The sequence below is a fragment of the Oncorhynchus kisutch genome, linkage group LG23, assembly GCF_002021735.2.
Source record: "Oncorhynchus kisutch isolate 150728-3 linkage group LG23, Okis_V2, whole genome shotgun sequence".
In the NCBI taxonomy this organism is placed as follows: domain Eukaryota; kingdom Metazoa; phylum Chordata; class Actinopteri; order Salmoniformes; family Salmonidae; genus Oncorhynchus; species Oncorhynchus kisutch.
In genome coordinates this window covers 46,672,533-46,690,440 of record NC_034196.2, presented here as the reverse complement: position 1 = coordinate 46,690,440, position 17,908 = coordinate 46,672,533, and the positions used below count along the sequence as shown (strand labels likewise).

The 17,908-nt window shown below is 39.2% G+C and overlaps 1 protein-coding gene across 2 annotated transcripts in view; it reads right to left on the bottom strand.

Moving 5' to 3' along the window:
* Positions 1-665: 665 nt before the first annotated feature.
* The window catches only part of LOC109882902 (metalloprotease TIKI1), a 194,341-nt gene continuing 177,098 nt past the window's right edge, over positions 666-17,908 (bottom strand). Inside the window, exons 7-8 of one of the 2 annotated variants that reach the window (XR_004205037.1) lie at positions 1,087-1,612; positions 666-871 (exon numbers count right to left, since the gene is read on the bottom strand). Coding sequence is in view for 1 of the 2 variants with exons in the window: in XM_031803118.1 (XP_031658978.1) it covers positions 1,387-1,612 (226 nt within the window). In the remaining variant the exon portion in view is untranslated. Of the gene's footprint in view, positions 1,613-17,908 lie in introns of both variants that reach the window. The other variant, XM_031803118.1, reaches the window with a different exon arrangement.

The window sequence follows — 17,908 nt, the reverse complement described above, 5'->3', positions numbered from 1 at the left end:
AACAAGGTAAACTCATCTCATGAATCTCCTGCTTTATACAGAACATCCAAACAAACTGGTGTTGACCTGACACTTAGGCTGGAGAGAGAACGAACAAATCACATTGGGATGAACAACAACCGTCACAACGCATGTTTAGATTACTTACCAACTATATAGTTAAATAAATTATACAAATAATCTCTTATGTAAAAACATAAAACGTAATTCTCTCAGCAAAGACAAAACAACAAACCATAAGTAACTGGTTCAGGATGGATTCTCCCCCCACCAACATCACCATTCAACCACGGAGAGACAAATACATAGCCTGGATCCAGATCTGGTTGTGTTGTCTTGCCAACTCCTAAGGTGACAATGACCATAGGAGCTGGCAAGACAGCACAAGCAGATCAGGGGACCGAGCTATGGGACCAGGATACCAAATACAGGATATGGTGGTTAGTACCAGCTTTAGTCTCAAAAAATACACTGTATCTATTTATAAACAACAACAATAAACAAAACACATTCAACCATTTTCAATTTCATATTTCTAAAATACAATCTAGAATATGTAGATATATACAATTCCCACAGTATTACACGATACAAAACATATTCTTCAGAAAGTGAAGAATAAATGAAGAGGGTCAGAGGAAGAATAAGAGCTGTTCGGGTTCTTAATAATATATTTGTTTTTTGTCAAAATAAAGTACTAAATTAAAGTACTAAAGTACTAAGTACTAGATTAAATGTAAAAAGATCCAGTTTAGACTGATTTGAGCGAATGCGAACTTTCCACTTATGTCCGATTTAGGATTCACCTCATTGTGTGTTGAAAAAGATGATTCCTTCCAGTTTAAGAGCAGGAAGGGTTTGAACCAGTAACCTCCTGCATTAGATCTGCAGTCCAGATGAGAGCAGGAGGGTTTTGAACCAGGAACCTCCTGCATTAGATCTGCAGTCCAGATGAGAGCAGGAAGTGTTTGAACCAGTAACCTCCTGCACTAGTTATTCAGGGTCCAGATGTGAACCAACACTGATTACAGTACTAGATCTGCTACTAGAGTCCAGATGAGAGCAGGAGGGTTTTGAACCAGTAACCTCCTGCATTAGATCTGCAGTCCAGATGAGAGCAGGAGGGTTTTGAACCAGGAACCTCCTGCATTAGTGCTGCAGTCCAGATGAGAGCAGGAGGGTTTTGAACCAGGAACCTCCTGCATTAGTGCTGCAGTCCAGATGAGAGCAGGAGGGTTTTGAACCAGAAACCTCCTGTACTAGATGTGCAATCCAGATGTCACCCAACATTGTTAACAGTATACAGAATTACAGTGTTTTTGAAATAGATTGATGAGGATTTTTCTTCCAGTTTTTGTGTAAAAGTTTAACCAACAACCTCATACTTTAGACTAGAGTTACTACCAGTGTCCAGGTGTGAACCAATACTGTTAACCGTAACCAGATGACAGACAGCGGCGTGGAGGCGGAGCAGCCTGACGACCACCTGTGGTGATTGGTTCTGCCGTGGCCGTGGCCGTGGGCGAGGCCTCTTTCATGGTGGTGAGGCCCTACGGTGATGTAACCGTTGACGATACGCACCAGCGGAGGTAGAGGAGACTGGACTGTGGTGCTGAGAGACAACAGAGACAAGAGGATTGCATGTTAGATTAAGATTGGATAGGAGTTATGTCACGTTAGATTAAGATTGGATAGGAGTTATGTTATGTTAGATTAAGATTGGATAGGAGTTATGTTATGTTAGATTAAGATTGGATAGGAGTTATGTCATGTTAGATTAAGATTGGATAGGAGTTATGTTATGTTAGATTAAGATTGGATAGGAGTTATGTCATGTTAGATTAAGATTGGATAGGAGTTATGTTATGTTAGATTAAGATTGGATAGGAGTTATGTTATGTTAGATTAAGATTGGATAGGAGTTATGTTATGTTAGATTCACCACGGATAGTAATCAGTGTGTTATGTCCGTCTGTGGGTTGAGAGATGATGTCACACATTCCCTGCCAACACACGGTCTCAGACTCTCCCTTGAAACAAATATTATGTAATCTCAACGTGACTTTCCTCAATAAACAAATTATAAAAACAAAATATTATTTTATATTAGTATTATTATATTATTAGTTATTTGCCCAGTCAGATATAGAGGGGTTATTAACCCAGTCAGATATAGAGGAGTTATTTACCCAGTCAGATATAGAGGAGTTATTAACCCAGTCAGATATAGAGGAGTTATTAACCCAGTCAGATATAGAGGAGTTATTAACCCAGTCAGATATAGAGGAGTTATTAACCCAGTCAGATATAGAGGGGTTATTAACCCAGTCAGATATAGAGGGGTTATTAACCCAGTCAGATATAGAGGAGTTATTAACCCAGTCAGATATAGAGGAGTTATTAACCCAGTCAGATATAGAGGAGTTATTAACCCAGTCAGATATAGAGGAGTTATTAACCCAGTCAGATATAGAGGAGTTATTAACCCAGTCAGATATAGAGGAGTTATTAACCCAGTCAGATATAGAGGAGTTATTTACCCAGTCAGATATAGAGGGGTTATTAACCCAGTCAGATATAGAGGAGTTATTTACCCAGTCAGATATAGAGGAGTTATTAACCCAGTCAGATATAGAGGAGTTATTAACCCAGTCAGATATAGAGGAGTTATTAACCCAGTCAGATATAGAGGAGTTATTAACCCAGTCAGATATAGAGGAGTTATTAACCCAGTCAGATATAGAGGAGTTATTTACCCAGTCAGATATAGAGGAGTTATTTACCCAGTCAGATATAGAGGAGTTATTAACCCAGTCAGATATAGAGGAGTTATTAACCCAGTCAGATATAGAGGAGTTATTAACCCAGTCAGATATAGAGGAGTTATTTACCCAGTCAGATATAGAGGAGTTATTTACCCAGTCAGATATAGAGGGGTTATTAACCCAGTCAGATATAGAGGGGTTATTAACCCAGTCAGATATAGAGGAGTTATTTACCCAGTCAGAGGGGTTATTAACCCAGTCAGATATAGAGGAGTTATTTACCCAGTCAGAGGGGTTATTTGCCCAGTCAGATATAGAGGAGTTATTAACCCAGTCAGATATAGAGGAGTTATTAACCCAGTCAGATATAGAGGGGTTATTAACCCAGTCAGATATAGAGGAGTTATTAACCCAGTCAGATATAGAGGAGTTATTAACCCAGTCAGATATAGAGGGGTTATTAACCCAGTCAGATATAGAAGAGTTATTAACCCAGTCAGATATAGAGGAGTTATTTACCCAGTCAGATATAGAGGGGTTATTAACCCAGTCAGATATAGAGGAGTTATTAACCCAGTCAGATATAGAGGAGTTATTAACCCAGTCAGATATAGAGGAGTTATTTACCCAGTCAGATATAGAGGAGTTATTTACCCAGTCAGAGGGGTTATTTACCCAGTCAGATATAGAGGAGTTATTAACCCAGTCAGATATAGAGGGGTTATTAACCCAGTCAGATATAGAGGAGTTATTAACCCAGTCAGATATAGAGGGGTTATTAACCCAGTCAGATATAGAGGAGTTATTAACCCAGTCAGATATAGAGGAGTTATTAACCCAGTCAGATATAGAAGAGTTATTAACCCAGTCAGATATAGAGGAGTTATTTACCCAGTCAGATATAGAGGGGTTATTAACCCAGTCAGATATAGAGGAGTTATTAACCCAGTCAGATATAGAGGAGTTATTAACCCAGTCAGATATAGAGGAGTTATTTACCCAGTCAGATATAGAGGAGTTATTTACCCAGTCAGATGGGTTATTTACCCAGTCAGATATAGAGGAGTTATTTACCCAGTCAGAGGGGTTATTTACCCAGTCAGATATAGAGGAGTTATTTACCCAGTCAGATATAGAGGGGTTATTTACCCAGTCAGATATATAGGAGTTATTTACCCAGTCAGAGGGGTTATTTACCCAGTCAGATATAGAGAAGTTATTAACCCAGTCAGATATAGAGGAGTTATTAACCCAGTCAGAGGGGTTATTTACCCAGTCAGATATAGAGGAGTTATTAACCCAGTCAGATATAGAGGAGTTATTTACCCAGTCAGATATAGAGGAGTTATTTACCCAGTCAGATATAGAGGAGTTATTAACCCAGTCAGATATAGAGGAGTTATTAACCCAGTCAGATATAGAGGAGTTATTAACCCAGTCAGATATAGAGGAGTTATTAACCCAGTCAGATATAGAGGAGTTATTTACCCAGTCAGATATAGAGGAGTTATTTACCCAGTCAGATATAGAGGGGTTATTAACCCAGTCAGATATAGAGGGGTTATTAACCCAGTCAGATATAGAGGAGTTATTTACCCAGTCAGAGGGGTTATTAACCCAGTCAGATATAGAGGAGTTATTTACCCAGTCAGCGGGGTTATTTGCCCAGTCAGATATAGAGGAGTTATTAACCCAGTCAGATATAGAGGAGTTATTAACCCAGTCAGATATAGAGGGGTTATTAACCCAGTCAGATATAGAGGAGTTATTAACCCAGTCAGATATAGAGGAGTTATTAACCCAGTCAGATATAGAGGGGTTATTAACCCAGTCAGATATAGAAGAGTTATTAACCCAGTCAGATATAGAGGAGTTATTTACCCAGTCAGATATAGAGGGGTTATTAACCCAGTCAGATATAGAGGAGTTATTAACCCAGTCAGATATAGAGGAGTTATTAACCCAGTCAGATATAGAGGAGTTATTTACCCAGTCAGATATAGAGGAGTTATTTACCCAGTCAGATGGGTTATTTACCCAGTCAGATATAGAGGAGTTATTTACCCAGTCAGAGGGGTTATTTACCCAGTCAGATATAGAGGAGTTATTTACCCAGTCAGATATAGAGGGGTTATTTACCCAGTCAGATATAGAGGAGTTATTTACCCAGTCAGAGGGGTTATTTACCCAGTCAGATATAGAGAAGTTATTAACCCAGTCAGATATAGAGGAGTTATTAACCCAGTCAGAGGGGTTATTTACCCAGTCAGATATAGAGGAGTTATTAACCCAGTCAGAGGGGTTATTTACCCAGTCAGATATAGAGGAGTTATTAACCCAGTCAGCGGGGTTATTTACCCAGTGAGATATAGAGGAGTTATTAACCCAGTCAGATATAGAGGAGTTATTTACCCAGTCAGATATAGAGGGGTTATTAACCCAGTCAGATATAGAGGAGTTATTTACCCAGTCAGATATAGAGGGGTTATTAACCCAGTCAGATATAGAGGAGTTATTTACCCAGTCAGATATAGAGGGGTTATTAACCCAGTCAGATATAGAGGAGTTATTTACCCAGTCAGAGGTGTTATTTGCCCAGTCAGATATAGAGGAGTTATTTACCCAGTCAGATATAGAGGAGTTATTTACCCAGTCAGATATAGAGGAGTTATTAACCCAGTCAGATATAGAGGAGTTATTTACCCAGTCAGAGGGGTTATTTGCCCAGTCAGATATAGAGGAGTTATTAACCCAGTCAGATATAGAGGGGTTATTAACCCAGTCAGATATAGAGGAGTTATTTACCCAGTCAGAGGGGTTATTTACCCAGTCAGATATTGAGGAGTTATTTACCCAGTCAGATATAGAGGAGTTATTTACCCAGTCAGAGGGGTTATTTACCGAGTCAGATATAGAGGAGTTATTTACCCAGTCAGATATAGAGGGGTTATTTACCCAGTCAGATATAGAGGGGTTATTTACCCAGTCAGATATAGAAGAGTTATTTACCCCGTCAGATATAGAGGGGTTATTTACCCAGTCAGATATAGAGGAGTTATTAACCCAGTCAGATATAGAGGGGTTATTTACCCAGTCAGATATAGAGGAGTTATTCACCCAGTCAGATATAGAGGGGTTATTTACCAAGTCAGATATAGAGGAGTTATTAACCCAGTCAGATATAGAGGAGTTATTTACCCAGTCAGAGGGGTTATTTACCCAGTCAGATATAGAGGGGTTATTTACCCAGTCAGAGGGGTTATTTACCCAGTCAGATATAGAGGAGTTATTAACCCAGTCAGATATAGAGGAGTTATTAACCCAGTCAGATATAGAGGGGTTATTTACCCAGTCAGATATAGAGGAGTTATTAACCCAGTCAGATATAGAGGAGTTATTTACCCAGTCAGTTATAGAAGAGTTATTTACCCCGTCAGATATAGAGGGGTTATTTACCCAGTCAGATATAGAGGAGTTATTAACCCAGTCAGATATAGAGGGGTTATTTACCCAGTCAGATATAGAGGAGTTATTCACCCAGTCAGATATAGAGGGGTTATTTACCAAGTCAGATATAGAGGAGTTATTAACCCAGTCAGATATAGAGGAGTTATTTACCCAGTCAGAGGGGTTATTTACCCAGTCAGATATAGAGGGGTTATTTACCCAGTCAGAGGGGTTATTTACCCAGTCAGATATAGAGGAGTTATTAACCCAGTCAGATATAGAGGGGTTATTTACCCAGTCAGATATAGAGGAGTTATTAACCCAGTCAGATATAGAGGAGTTATTTACCCAGTCAGATATAGAGGAGTTATTTACCCAGTCAGATATAGAGGAGTTATTTACCCAGTCAGATATAGATGGGTTATTAATCCAGTCAGATATAGAGGGGTTATTTACCCAGTCAGATATAGAGGAGTTATTAACCCAGTCAGATATAGAGGGGTTATTAACCCAGTCAGATATAGAGGAGTTATTTACCCAGTCAGATATAGAGGGGTTATTAACCCAGTCAGATATAGAGGAGTTATTAACCCAGTCAGATATAGAGGAGTTATTAACCCAGTCAGATATAGAGGAGTTATTTACCCAGTCAGATATAGAGGAGTTATTTACCCAGTCAGATATAGAGGAGTTATTTACCCAGTCAGATATAGAGGAGTTATTTACCCAGTCAGAGGGGTTATTTACCCAGTCAGATATAGAGGAGTTATTTACCCAGTCAGATATAGAGGGGTTATTTACCCAGTCAGATATAGAGGAGTTATTTACCCAGTCAGAGGGGTTATTTACCCAGTCAGATATAGAGAAGTTATTAACCCAGTCAGATATAGAGGAGTTATTAACCCAGTCAGAGGGGTTATTTACCCAGTCAGATATAGAGGAGTTATTAACCCAGTCAGAGGGGTTATTTACCCAGTCAGATATAGAGGAGTTATTAACCCAGTCAGAGGGGTTATTTACCCAGTCAGATATAGAGGAGTTATTAACCCAGTCAGATATAGAGGAGTTATTTACCCAGTCAGATATAGAGGGGTTATTAACCCAGTCAGATATAGAGGAGTTATTCACCCAGTCAGATATAGAGGGGTTATTTACCAAGTCAGATATAGAGGAGTTATTAACCCAGTCAGATATAGAGGAGTTATTTACCCAGTCAGAGGGGTTATTTACCCAGTCAGATATAGAGGGGTTATTTACCCAGTCAGAGGGGTTATTTACCCAGTCAGATATAGAGGAGTTATTAACCCAGTCAGATATAGAGGAGTTATTAACCCAGTCAGATATAGAGGGGTTATTTACCCAGTCAGATATAGAGGAGTTATTAACCCAGTCAGATATAGAGGAGTTATTTACCCAGTCAGTTATAGAAGAGTTATTTACCCCGTCAGATATAGAGGGGTTATTTACCCAGTCAGATATAGAGGAGTTATTAACCCAGTCAGATATAGAGGGGTTATTTACCCAGTCAGATATAGAGGAGTTATTCACCCAGTCAGATATAGAGGGGTTATTTACCAAGTCAGATATAGAGGAGTTATTAACCCAGTCAGATATAGAGGAGTTATTTACCCAGTCAGAGGGGTTATTTACCCAGTCAGATATAGAGGGGTTATTTACCCAGTCAGAGGGGTTATTTACCCAGTCAGATATAGAGGAGTTATTAACCCAGTCAGATATAGAGGGGTTATTTACCCAGTCAGATATAGAGGAGTTATTAACCCAGTCAGATATAGAGGAGTTATTTACCCAGTCAGATATAGAGGAGTTATTTACCCAGTCAGATATAGAGGAGTTATTTACCCAGTCAGATATAGATGGGTTATTAACCCAGTCAGATATAGAGGGGTTATTTACCCAGTCAGATATAGAGGAGTTATTAACCCAGTCAGATATAGAGGGGTTATTAACCCAGTCAGATATAGAGGAGTTATTTACCCAGTCAGATATAGAGGGGTTATTAACCCAGTCAGATATAGAGGAGTTATTAACCCAGTCAGATATAGAGGAGTTATTAACCCAGTCAGATATAGAGGAGTTATTTACCCAGTCAGATATAGAGGAGTTATTTACCCAGTCAGATGGGTTATTTACCCAGTCAGATATAGAGGAGTTATTTACCCAGTCAGAGGGGTTATTTACCCAGTCAGATATAGAGGAGTTATTTACCCAGTCAGATATAGAGGGGTTATTTACCCAGTCAGATATAGAGGAGTTATTTACCCAGTCAGAGGGGTTATTTACCCAGTCAGATATAGAGAAGTTATTAACCCAGTCAGATATAGAGGAGTTATTAACCCAGTCAGAGGGGTTATTTACCCCGTCAGATATAGAGGAGTTATTAACCCAGTCAGAGGGGTTATTTACCCAGTCAGATATAGAGGAGTTATTAACCCAGTCAGAGGGGTTATTTACCCAGTCAGATATAGAGGAGTTATTAACCCAGTCAGATATAGAGGAGTTATTTACCCAGTCAGATATAGAGGGGTTATTAACCCAGTCAGATATAGAGGAGTTATTTACCCAGTCAGATATAGAGGGGTTATTAACCCAGTAAGATATAGAGGAGTTATTAACCCAGTCAGATATAGAGGAGTTATTAACCCAGTCAGATATAGAGGAGTTATTTACCCAGTCAGATATAGAGGGGTTATTAACCCAGTCAGATATAGAGGAGTTATTAACCCAGTCAGATATAGAGGAGTTATTTACCCAGTCAGATATAGAGGAGTTATTTACCCAGTCAGATATAGAGGAGTTATTTACCCAGTCAGATATAGCTGGGTTATTAACCCAGTCAGATATAGAGGGGTTATTTACCCAGTCAGATATAGAGGAGTTATTAACCCAGTCAGATATAGAGGGGTTATTAACCCAGTCAGATATAGAGGAGTTATTTACCCAGTCAGATATAGAGGGGTTATTAACCCAGTCAGATATAGAGGAGTTATTAACCCAGTCAGATATAGAGGAGTTATTAACCCAGTCAGATATAGAGGAGTTATTTACCCAGTCAGATATAGAGGAGTTATTTACCCAGTCAGATGGGTTATTTACCCAGTCAGATATAGAGGAGTTATTTACCCAGTCAGAGGGGTTATTTACCCAGTCAGATATAGAGGAGTTATTTACCCAGTCAGATATAGAGGGGTTATTTACCCAGTCAGATATAGAGGAGTTATTTACCCAGTCAGAGGGGTTATTTACCCAGTCAGATATAGAGAAGTTATTAACCCAGTCAGATATAGAGGAGTTATTAACCCAGTCAGAGGGGTTATTTACCCAGTCAGATATAGAGGAGTTATTAACCCAGTCAGAGGGGTTATTTACCCAGTCAGATATAGAGGAGTTATTAACCCAGTCAGAGGGGTTATTTACCCAGTCAGATATAGAGGAGTTATTAACCCAGTCAGATATAGAGGAGTTATTTACCCAGTCAGATATAGAGGGGTTATTAACCCAGCCAGATATAGAGGAGTTATTTACCCAGTCAGATATAGAGGGGTTATTAACCCAGTCAGATATAGAGGAGTTATTAACCCAGTCAGATATAGAGGAGTTATTAACCCAGTCAGATATAGAGGAGTTATTTACCCAGTCAGATATAGAGGGGTTATTAACCCAGTCAGATATAGAGGAGTTATTAACCCAGTCAGATATAGAGGGGTTATTAACCCAGTCGGATATAGAGGAGTTATTAACCCAGTCAGATATAGAGGAGTTATTTACCCAGTCAGATATAGAGGAGTTATTAACCCAGTCAGATATAGAGGAGTTATTTACCCAGTCAGATATAGAGGGGTTATTAACCCAGTCAGATATAGAGGAGTTATTTACCCAGTCAGATATAGAGGGGTTATTAACCCAGTCAAATATAGAGGAGTTATTTACCCAGTCAGATATAGAGGGGTTATTAACCCAGTCAGATATAGAGGAGTTATTAACCCAGTCAGATATAGAGGAGTTATTTACCCAGTCAGATATAGAGGAGTTATTTACCCAGTCAGATGGGTTATTTACCCAGTCAGATATAGAGGAGTTATTTACCCAGTCAGAGGGGTTATTTACCCAGTCAGATATAGAGGAGTTATTTACCCAGTCAGATATAGAGGGGTTATTTACCCAGTCAGATATAGAGGAGTTATTTACCCAGTCAGAGGGGTTATTTACCCAGTCAGATATAGAGAAGTTATTAACCCAGTCAGATATAGAGGAGTTATTAACCCAGTCAGATGGGTTATTTACCCAGTCAGATATAGAGGAGTTATTAACCCAGTCAGAGGGGTTATTTACCCAGTCAGATATAGAGGAGTTATTAACCCAGTCAGAGGGGTTATTTACCCAGTCAGATATAGAGGAGTTATTAACCCAGTCAGATATAGAGGAGTTATTTACCCAGTCAGATATAGAGGGGTTATTAACCCAGCCAGATATAGAGGAGTTATTTACCCAGTCAGATATAGAGGGGTTATTAACCCAGTCAGATATAGAGGAGTTATTAACCCAGTCAGATATAGAGGAGTTATTAACCCAGTCAGATATAGAGGAGTTATTTACCCAGTCAGATATAGAGGGGTTATTAACCCAGTCAGATATAGAGGAGTTATTAACCCAGTCAGATATAGAGGGGTTATTAACCCAGTCGGATATAGAGGAGTTATTAACCCAGTCAGATATAGAGGAGTTATTTACCCAGTCAGATATAGAGGAGTTATTAACCCAGTCAGATATAGAGGAGTTATTTACCCAGTCAGATATAGAGGGGTTATTAACCCAGTCAGATATAGAGGAGTTATTTACCCAGTCAGATATAGAGGGGTTATTAACCCAGTCAAATATAGAGGAGTTATTTACCCAGTCAGATATAGAGGGGTTATTAACCCAGTCAGATATAGAGGAGTTATTTACCCAGTCAGAGGTGTTATTTGCCCAGTCAGATATAGAGGAGTTATTTACCCAGTCAGATATAGAGGAGTTATTTACCCAGTCAGATATAGAGGAGTTATTAACCCAGTCAGATATAGAGGAGTTATTTACCCAGTCAGAGGGGTTATTTGCCCAGTCAGATATAGAGGAGTTATTAACCCAGTCAGATATAGAGGGGTTATTAACCCAGTCAGATATAGAGGAGTTATTTACCCAGTCAGAGGGGTTATTTACCCAGTCAGATATTGAGGAGTTATTTACCCAGTCAGATATAGAGGAGTTATTTACCCAGTCAGAGGGGTTATTTACCGAGTCAGATATAGAGGAGTTATTTACCCAGTCAGATATAGAGGGGTTATTTACCCAGTCAGATATAGAGGGGTTATTTACCCAGTCAGATATAGAAGAGTTATTAACCCAGTCAGATATAGAGGGGTTATTTACCCAGTCAGATATAGAGGAGTTATTCACCCAGTCAGATATAGAGGGGTTATTTACCAAGTCAGATATAGAGGAGTTATTAACCCAGTCAGATATAGAGGAGTTATTAACCCAGTCAGATATAGAGGGGTTATTTACCCAGTCAGATATAGAGGAGTTATTCACCCAGTCAGATATAGAGGGGTTATTTACCAAGTCAGATATAGAGGAGTTATTAACCCAGTCAGATATAGAGGAGTTATTTACCCAGTCAGAGGGGTTATTTACCCAGTCAGATATAGAGGGGTTATTTACCCAGTCAGAGGGGTTATTTACCCAGTCAGATATAGAGGAGTTATTAACCCAGTCAGATATAGAGGGGTTATTTACCCAGTCAGATATAGAGGAGTTATTAACCCAGTCAGATATAGAGGAGTTATTTACCCAGTCAGATATAGAGGAGTTATTTACCCAGTCAGATATAGAGGAGTTATTTACCCAGTCAGATATAGATGGGTTATTAACCCAGTCAGATATAGAGGGGTTATTTACCCAGTCAGATATAGAGGAGTTATTAACCCAGTCAGATATAGAGGGGTTATTAACCCAGTCAGATATAGAGGAGTTATTTACCCAGTCAGATATAGAGGGGTTATTAACCCAGTCAGATATAGAGGAGTTATTAACCCAGTCAGATATAGAGGAGTTATTAACCCAGTCAGATATAGAGGAGTTATTTACCCAGTCAGATATAGAGGAGTTATTTACCCAGTCAGATGGGTTATTTACCCAGTCAGATATAGAGGAGTTATTTACCCAGTCAGAGGGGTTATTTACCCAGTCAGATATAGAGGAGTTATTTACCCAGTCAGATATAGAGGGGTTATTTACCCAGTCAGATATAGAGGAGTTATTTACCCAGTCAGAGGGGTTATTTACCCAGTCAGATATAGAGAAGTTATTAACCCAGTCAGATATAGAGGAGTTATTAACCCAGTCAGAGGGGTTATTTACCCAGTCAGATATAGAGGAGTTATTAACCCAGTCAGAGGGGTTATTTACCCAGTCAGATATAGAGGAGTTATTAACCCAGTCAGAGGGGTTATTTACCCAGTCAGATATAGAGGAGTTATTAACCCAGTCAGATATAGAGGAGTTATTTACCCAGTCAGATATAGAGGGGTTATTAACCCAGTCAGATATAGAGGAGTTATTTACCCAGTCAGATATAGAGGGGTTATTAACCCAGTCAGATATAGAGGAGTTATTAATCCAGTCAGATATAGAGGAGTTATTAACCCAGTCAGATATAGAGGAGTTATTTACCCAGTCAGATATAGAGGGGTTATTAACCCAGTCAGATATAGAGGAGTTATTAACCCAGTCAGATATAGAGGGGTTATTAACCCAGTCGGATATAGAGGAGTTATTAACCCAGTCAGATATAGAGGAGTTATTTACCCAGTCAGATATAGAGGAGTTATTAACCCAGTCAGATATAGAGGAGTTATTTACCCAGTCAGATATAGAGGGGTTATTAACCCAGGCAGATATAGAGGAGTTATTTACCCAGTCAGATATAGAGGGGTTATTAACCCAGTCAGATATAGAGGAGTTATTTACCCAGTCAGATATAGAGGGGTTATTAACCCAGTAAGATATAGAGGAGTTATTTACCCAGTCAGAGGTGTTATTTGCCCAGTCAGATATAGAGGAGTTATTTACCCAGTCAGATATAGAGGAGTTATTTACCCAGTCAGATATAGAGGAGTTATTAACCCAGTCAGATATAGAGGAGTTATTTACCCAGTCAGAGGGGTTATTTGCCCAGTCAGATATAGAGGAGTTATTAACCCAGTCAGATATAGAGGGGTTATTAACCCAGTCAGATATAGAGGAGTTATTTACCCAGTCAGAGGGGTTATTTACCCAGTCAGATATTGAGGAGTTATTTACCCAGTCAGATATAGAGGAGTTATTTACCCAGTCAGAGGGGTTATTTACCGAGTCAGATATAGAGGAGTTATTTACCCAGTCAGATATAGAGGGGTTATTTACCCAGTCAGATATAGAGGGGTTATTTACCCAGTCAGATATAGAAGAGTTATTTACCCCGTCAGATATAGAGGGGTTATTTACCCAGTCAGATATAGAGGAGTTATTAACCCAGTCAGATATAGAGGGGTAATTTACCCAGTCAGATATAGAGGAGTTATTCACCCAGTCAGATATAGAGGGGTTATTTACCAAGTCAGATATAGAGGAGTTATTAACCCAGTCAGATATAGAGGAGTTATTTACCCAGTCAGAGGGGTTATTTACCCAGTCAGATATAGAGGGGTTATTTACCCAGTCAGAGGGGTTATTTACCCAGTCAGATATAGAGGAGTTATTAACCCAGTCAGATATAGAGGAGTTATTAACCCAGTCAGATATAGAGGGGTTATTTACCCAGTCAGATATAGAGGAGTTATTAACCCAGTCAGATATAGAGGAGTTATTTACCCAGTCAGTTATAGAAGAGTTATTTACCCCGTCAGATATAGAGGGGTTATTTACCCAGTCAGATATAGAGGAGTTATTAACCCAGTCAGATATAGAGGGGTTATTTACCCAGTCAGATATAGAGGAGTTATTCACCCAGTCAGATATAGAGGGGTTATTTACCAAGTCAGATATAGAGGAGTTATTAACCCAGTCAGATATAGAGGAGTTATTTACCCAGTCAGAGGGGTTATTTACCCAGTCAGATATAGAGGGGTTATTTACCCAGTCAGAGGGGTTATTTACCCAGTCAGATATAGAGGAGTTATTTACCCAGTCAGATATAGAGGGGTTATTTACCCAGTCAGATATAGAGGAGTTATTAACCCAGTCAGATATAGAGGAGTTATTTACCCAGTCAGATATAGAGGAGTTATTTACCCAGTCAGATATAGAGGAGTTATTTACCCAGTCAGATATAGATGGGTTATTAACCCAGTCAGATATAGAGGGGTTATTTACCCAGTCAGATATAGAGGAGTTATTAACCCAGTCAGATATAGAGGGGTTATTAACCCAGTCAGATATAGAGGAGTTATTTACCCAGTCAGAGGGGTTATTTACCCAGTCAGATATAGAGGGGTTATTTACCCTGTCAGATGGGTTATTTACCCAGTCAGATATAGAGGAGTTATTAACCCAGTCAGATATAGAGGAGTTATTTACCCAGTCAGAGGGGTTATTTACCGAGTCAGATATAGAGGAGTTATTTACCCAGTCAGATATAGAGGGGTTATTTACCCAGTCAGATATAGAGGGGTTATTTACCCAGTCAGATATAGAGGGGTTATTTACCCAGTCAGATATAGAAGAGTTATTTACCCCGTCAGATATAGAGGGGTTATTTACCCAGTCAGATATAGAGGAGTTATTAACCCAGTCAGATATAGAGGGGTTATTTACCCAGTCAGATATAGAGGAGTTATTCACCCAGTCAGATATAGAGGGGTTATTTACCAAGTCAGATATAGAGGAGTTATTAACCCAGTCAGATATAGAGGAGTTATTTACCCAGTCAGAGGGGTTATTTACCCAGTCAGATATAGAGGGGTTATTTACCCAGTCAGAGGGGTTATTTACCCAGTCAGATATAGAGGAGTTATTAACCCAGTCAGATATAGAGGAGTTATTAACCCAGTCAGATATAGAGGGGTTATTTACCCCGTCAGATATAGAGGAGTTATTAACCCAGTCAGATATAGAGGAGTTATTTACCCAGTCAGTTATAGAAGAGTTATTTACCCCGTCAGATATAGAGGGGTTATTTACCCAGTCAGATATAGAGGAGTTATTAACCCAGTCAGATATAGAGGGGTTATTTACCCAGTCAGATATAGAGGAGTTATTCACCCAGTCAGATATAGAGGGGTTATTTACCAAGTCAGATACAGAGGAGTTATTAACCCAGTCAGATATAGAGGAGTTATTTACCCAGTCAGAGGGGTTATTTACCCAGTCAGATATAGAGGGGTTATTTACCCAGTCAGAGGGGTTATTTACCCAGTCAGATATAGAGGAGTTATTAACCCAGTCAGATATAGAGGGGTTATTTACCCAGTCAGATATAGAGGAGTTATTAACCCAGTCAGATATAGAGGAGTTATTTACCCAGTCAGATATAGAGGAGTTATTTACCCAGTCAGATATAGAGGAGTTATTTACCCAGTCAGATATAGATGGGTTATTAACCCAGTCAGATATAGAGGGGTTATTTACCCAGTCAGATATAGAGGAGTTATTAACCCAGTCAGATATAGAGGGGTTATTAACCCAGTCAGATATAGAGGAGTTATTTACCCAGTCAGAGGGGTTATTTACCCAGTCAGATATAGAGGGGTTATTTACCCTGTCAGATGGGTTATTTACCCAGTCAGATATAGAGGAGTTATTAACCCAGTCAGATATAGAGGAGTTATTTACCCAGTCAGAGGGGTTATTTACCGAGTCAGATATAGAGGAGTTATTTACCCAGTCAGATATAGAGGGGTTATTTACCCAGTCAGATATAGAGGGGTTATTTACCCAGTCAGATATAGAGGAGTTATTCACCCAGTCAGATATAGAGGGGTTATTTACCAAGTCAGATATAGAGGAGTTATTAACCCAGTCAGATATAGAGGAGTTATTTACCCAGTCAGAGGGGTTATTTACCCAGTCAGATATAGAGGGGTTATTTACCCAGTCAGAGGGGTTATTTACCCAGTCAGATATAGAGGAGTTATTAACCCAGTCAGATATAGAGGAGTTATTAACCCAGTCAGATATAGAGGGGTTATTTACCCAGTCAGATATAGAGGAGTTATTAACCCAGTCAGATATAGAGGAGTTATTTACCCAGTCAGATATAGAGGAGTTATTTACCCAGTCAGATATAGAGGAGTTATTTACCCAGTCAGATATAGATGGGTTATTAACCCAGTCAGATATAGAGGGGTTATTTACCCAGTCAGATATAGAGGAGTTATTAACCCAGTCAGATATAGAGGGGTTATTAACCCAGTCAGATATAGAGGAGTTATTTACCCAGTCAGAGGGGTTATTTACCCAGTCAGATATAGAGGGGTTATTTACCCTGTCAGATGGGTTATTTACCCAGTCAGATATAGAGGAGTTATTAACCCAGTCAGATATAGAGGAGTTATTTACCCAGTCAGAGGGGTTATTTACCGAGTCAGATATAGAGGAGTTATTTACCCAGTCAGATATAGAGGGGTTATTTACCCAGTCAGATATAGAGGGGTTATTTACCCAGTCAGATATAGAAGAGTTATTTACCCAGTCAGATATAGAGGGGTTATTTACCCAGTCAGATATAGAGGAGTTATTAACCCAGTCAGATATAGAGGAGTTATTTACCCAGTCAGATATAGAGGAGTTATTCACCCAGTCAGATATAGAGGGGTTATTTACCAAGTCAGATATAGAGGAGTTATTAACCCAGTCAGATATAGAGGAGTTATTTACCCAGTCAGAGGGGTTATTTACCCAGTCAGATATAGAGGGGTTATTTACCCAGTCAGATATAGATGAGTTATTAACCCAGTCAGATATAGAGGAGTTATTAACCCAGTCAGATATAGAGGGGTTATTTACCCGGTCAGATATAGAGGAGTTATTAACCCAGTCAGATATAGAGGAGTTATTTACCCAGTCAGATATAGAGGAGTTATTTACCCAGTCAGATATAGAGGAGTTATTTACCCAGTCAGATATAGATGGGTTATTAACCCAGTCAGATATAGAGGGGTTATTTACCGAGTCAGATATAGAGGAGTTATTAACCCAGTCAGATATAGAGGGGTTATTAACCCAGTCAGATATAGAGGAGTTATTTACCCAGTCAGAGGGGTTATTTACCCAGTCAGATATAGAGGGGTTATTTACCCTGTCAGATGGGTTATTTACCCAGTCAGATATAGAGGAGTTATTAACCCAGTCAGATATAGAGGAGTTATTTACCCAGTCAGATATAGAGGGGTTATTAACCCAGTCAGATATAGAGGAGTTATTTACCCAGTCAGATATAGAGGAGTTATTAACCCAGTCAGATATAGAGGGGTTATTTACCCAGTCAGATATAGAGGAGTTATTAACCCAGTCAGATATAGAGGAGTTATTTACCCAGTCAGATATAGAGGAGTTATTTACCCAGTCAGATATAGATGGGTTATTAACCCAGTCAGATATAGAGGGGTTATTTACCCAGTCAGATATAGAGGAGTTATTAACCCAGTCAGATATAGAGGAGT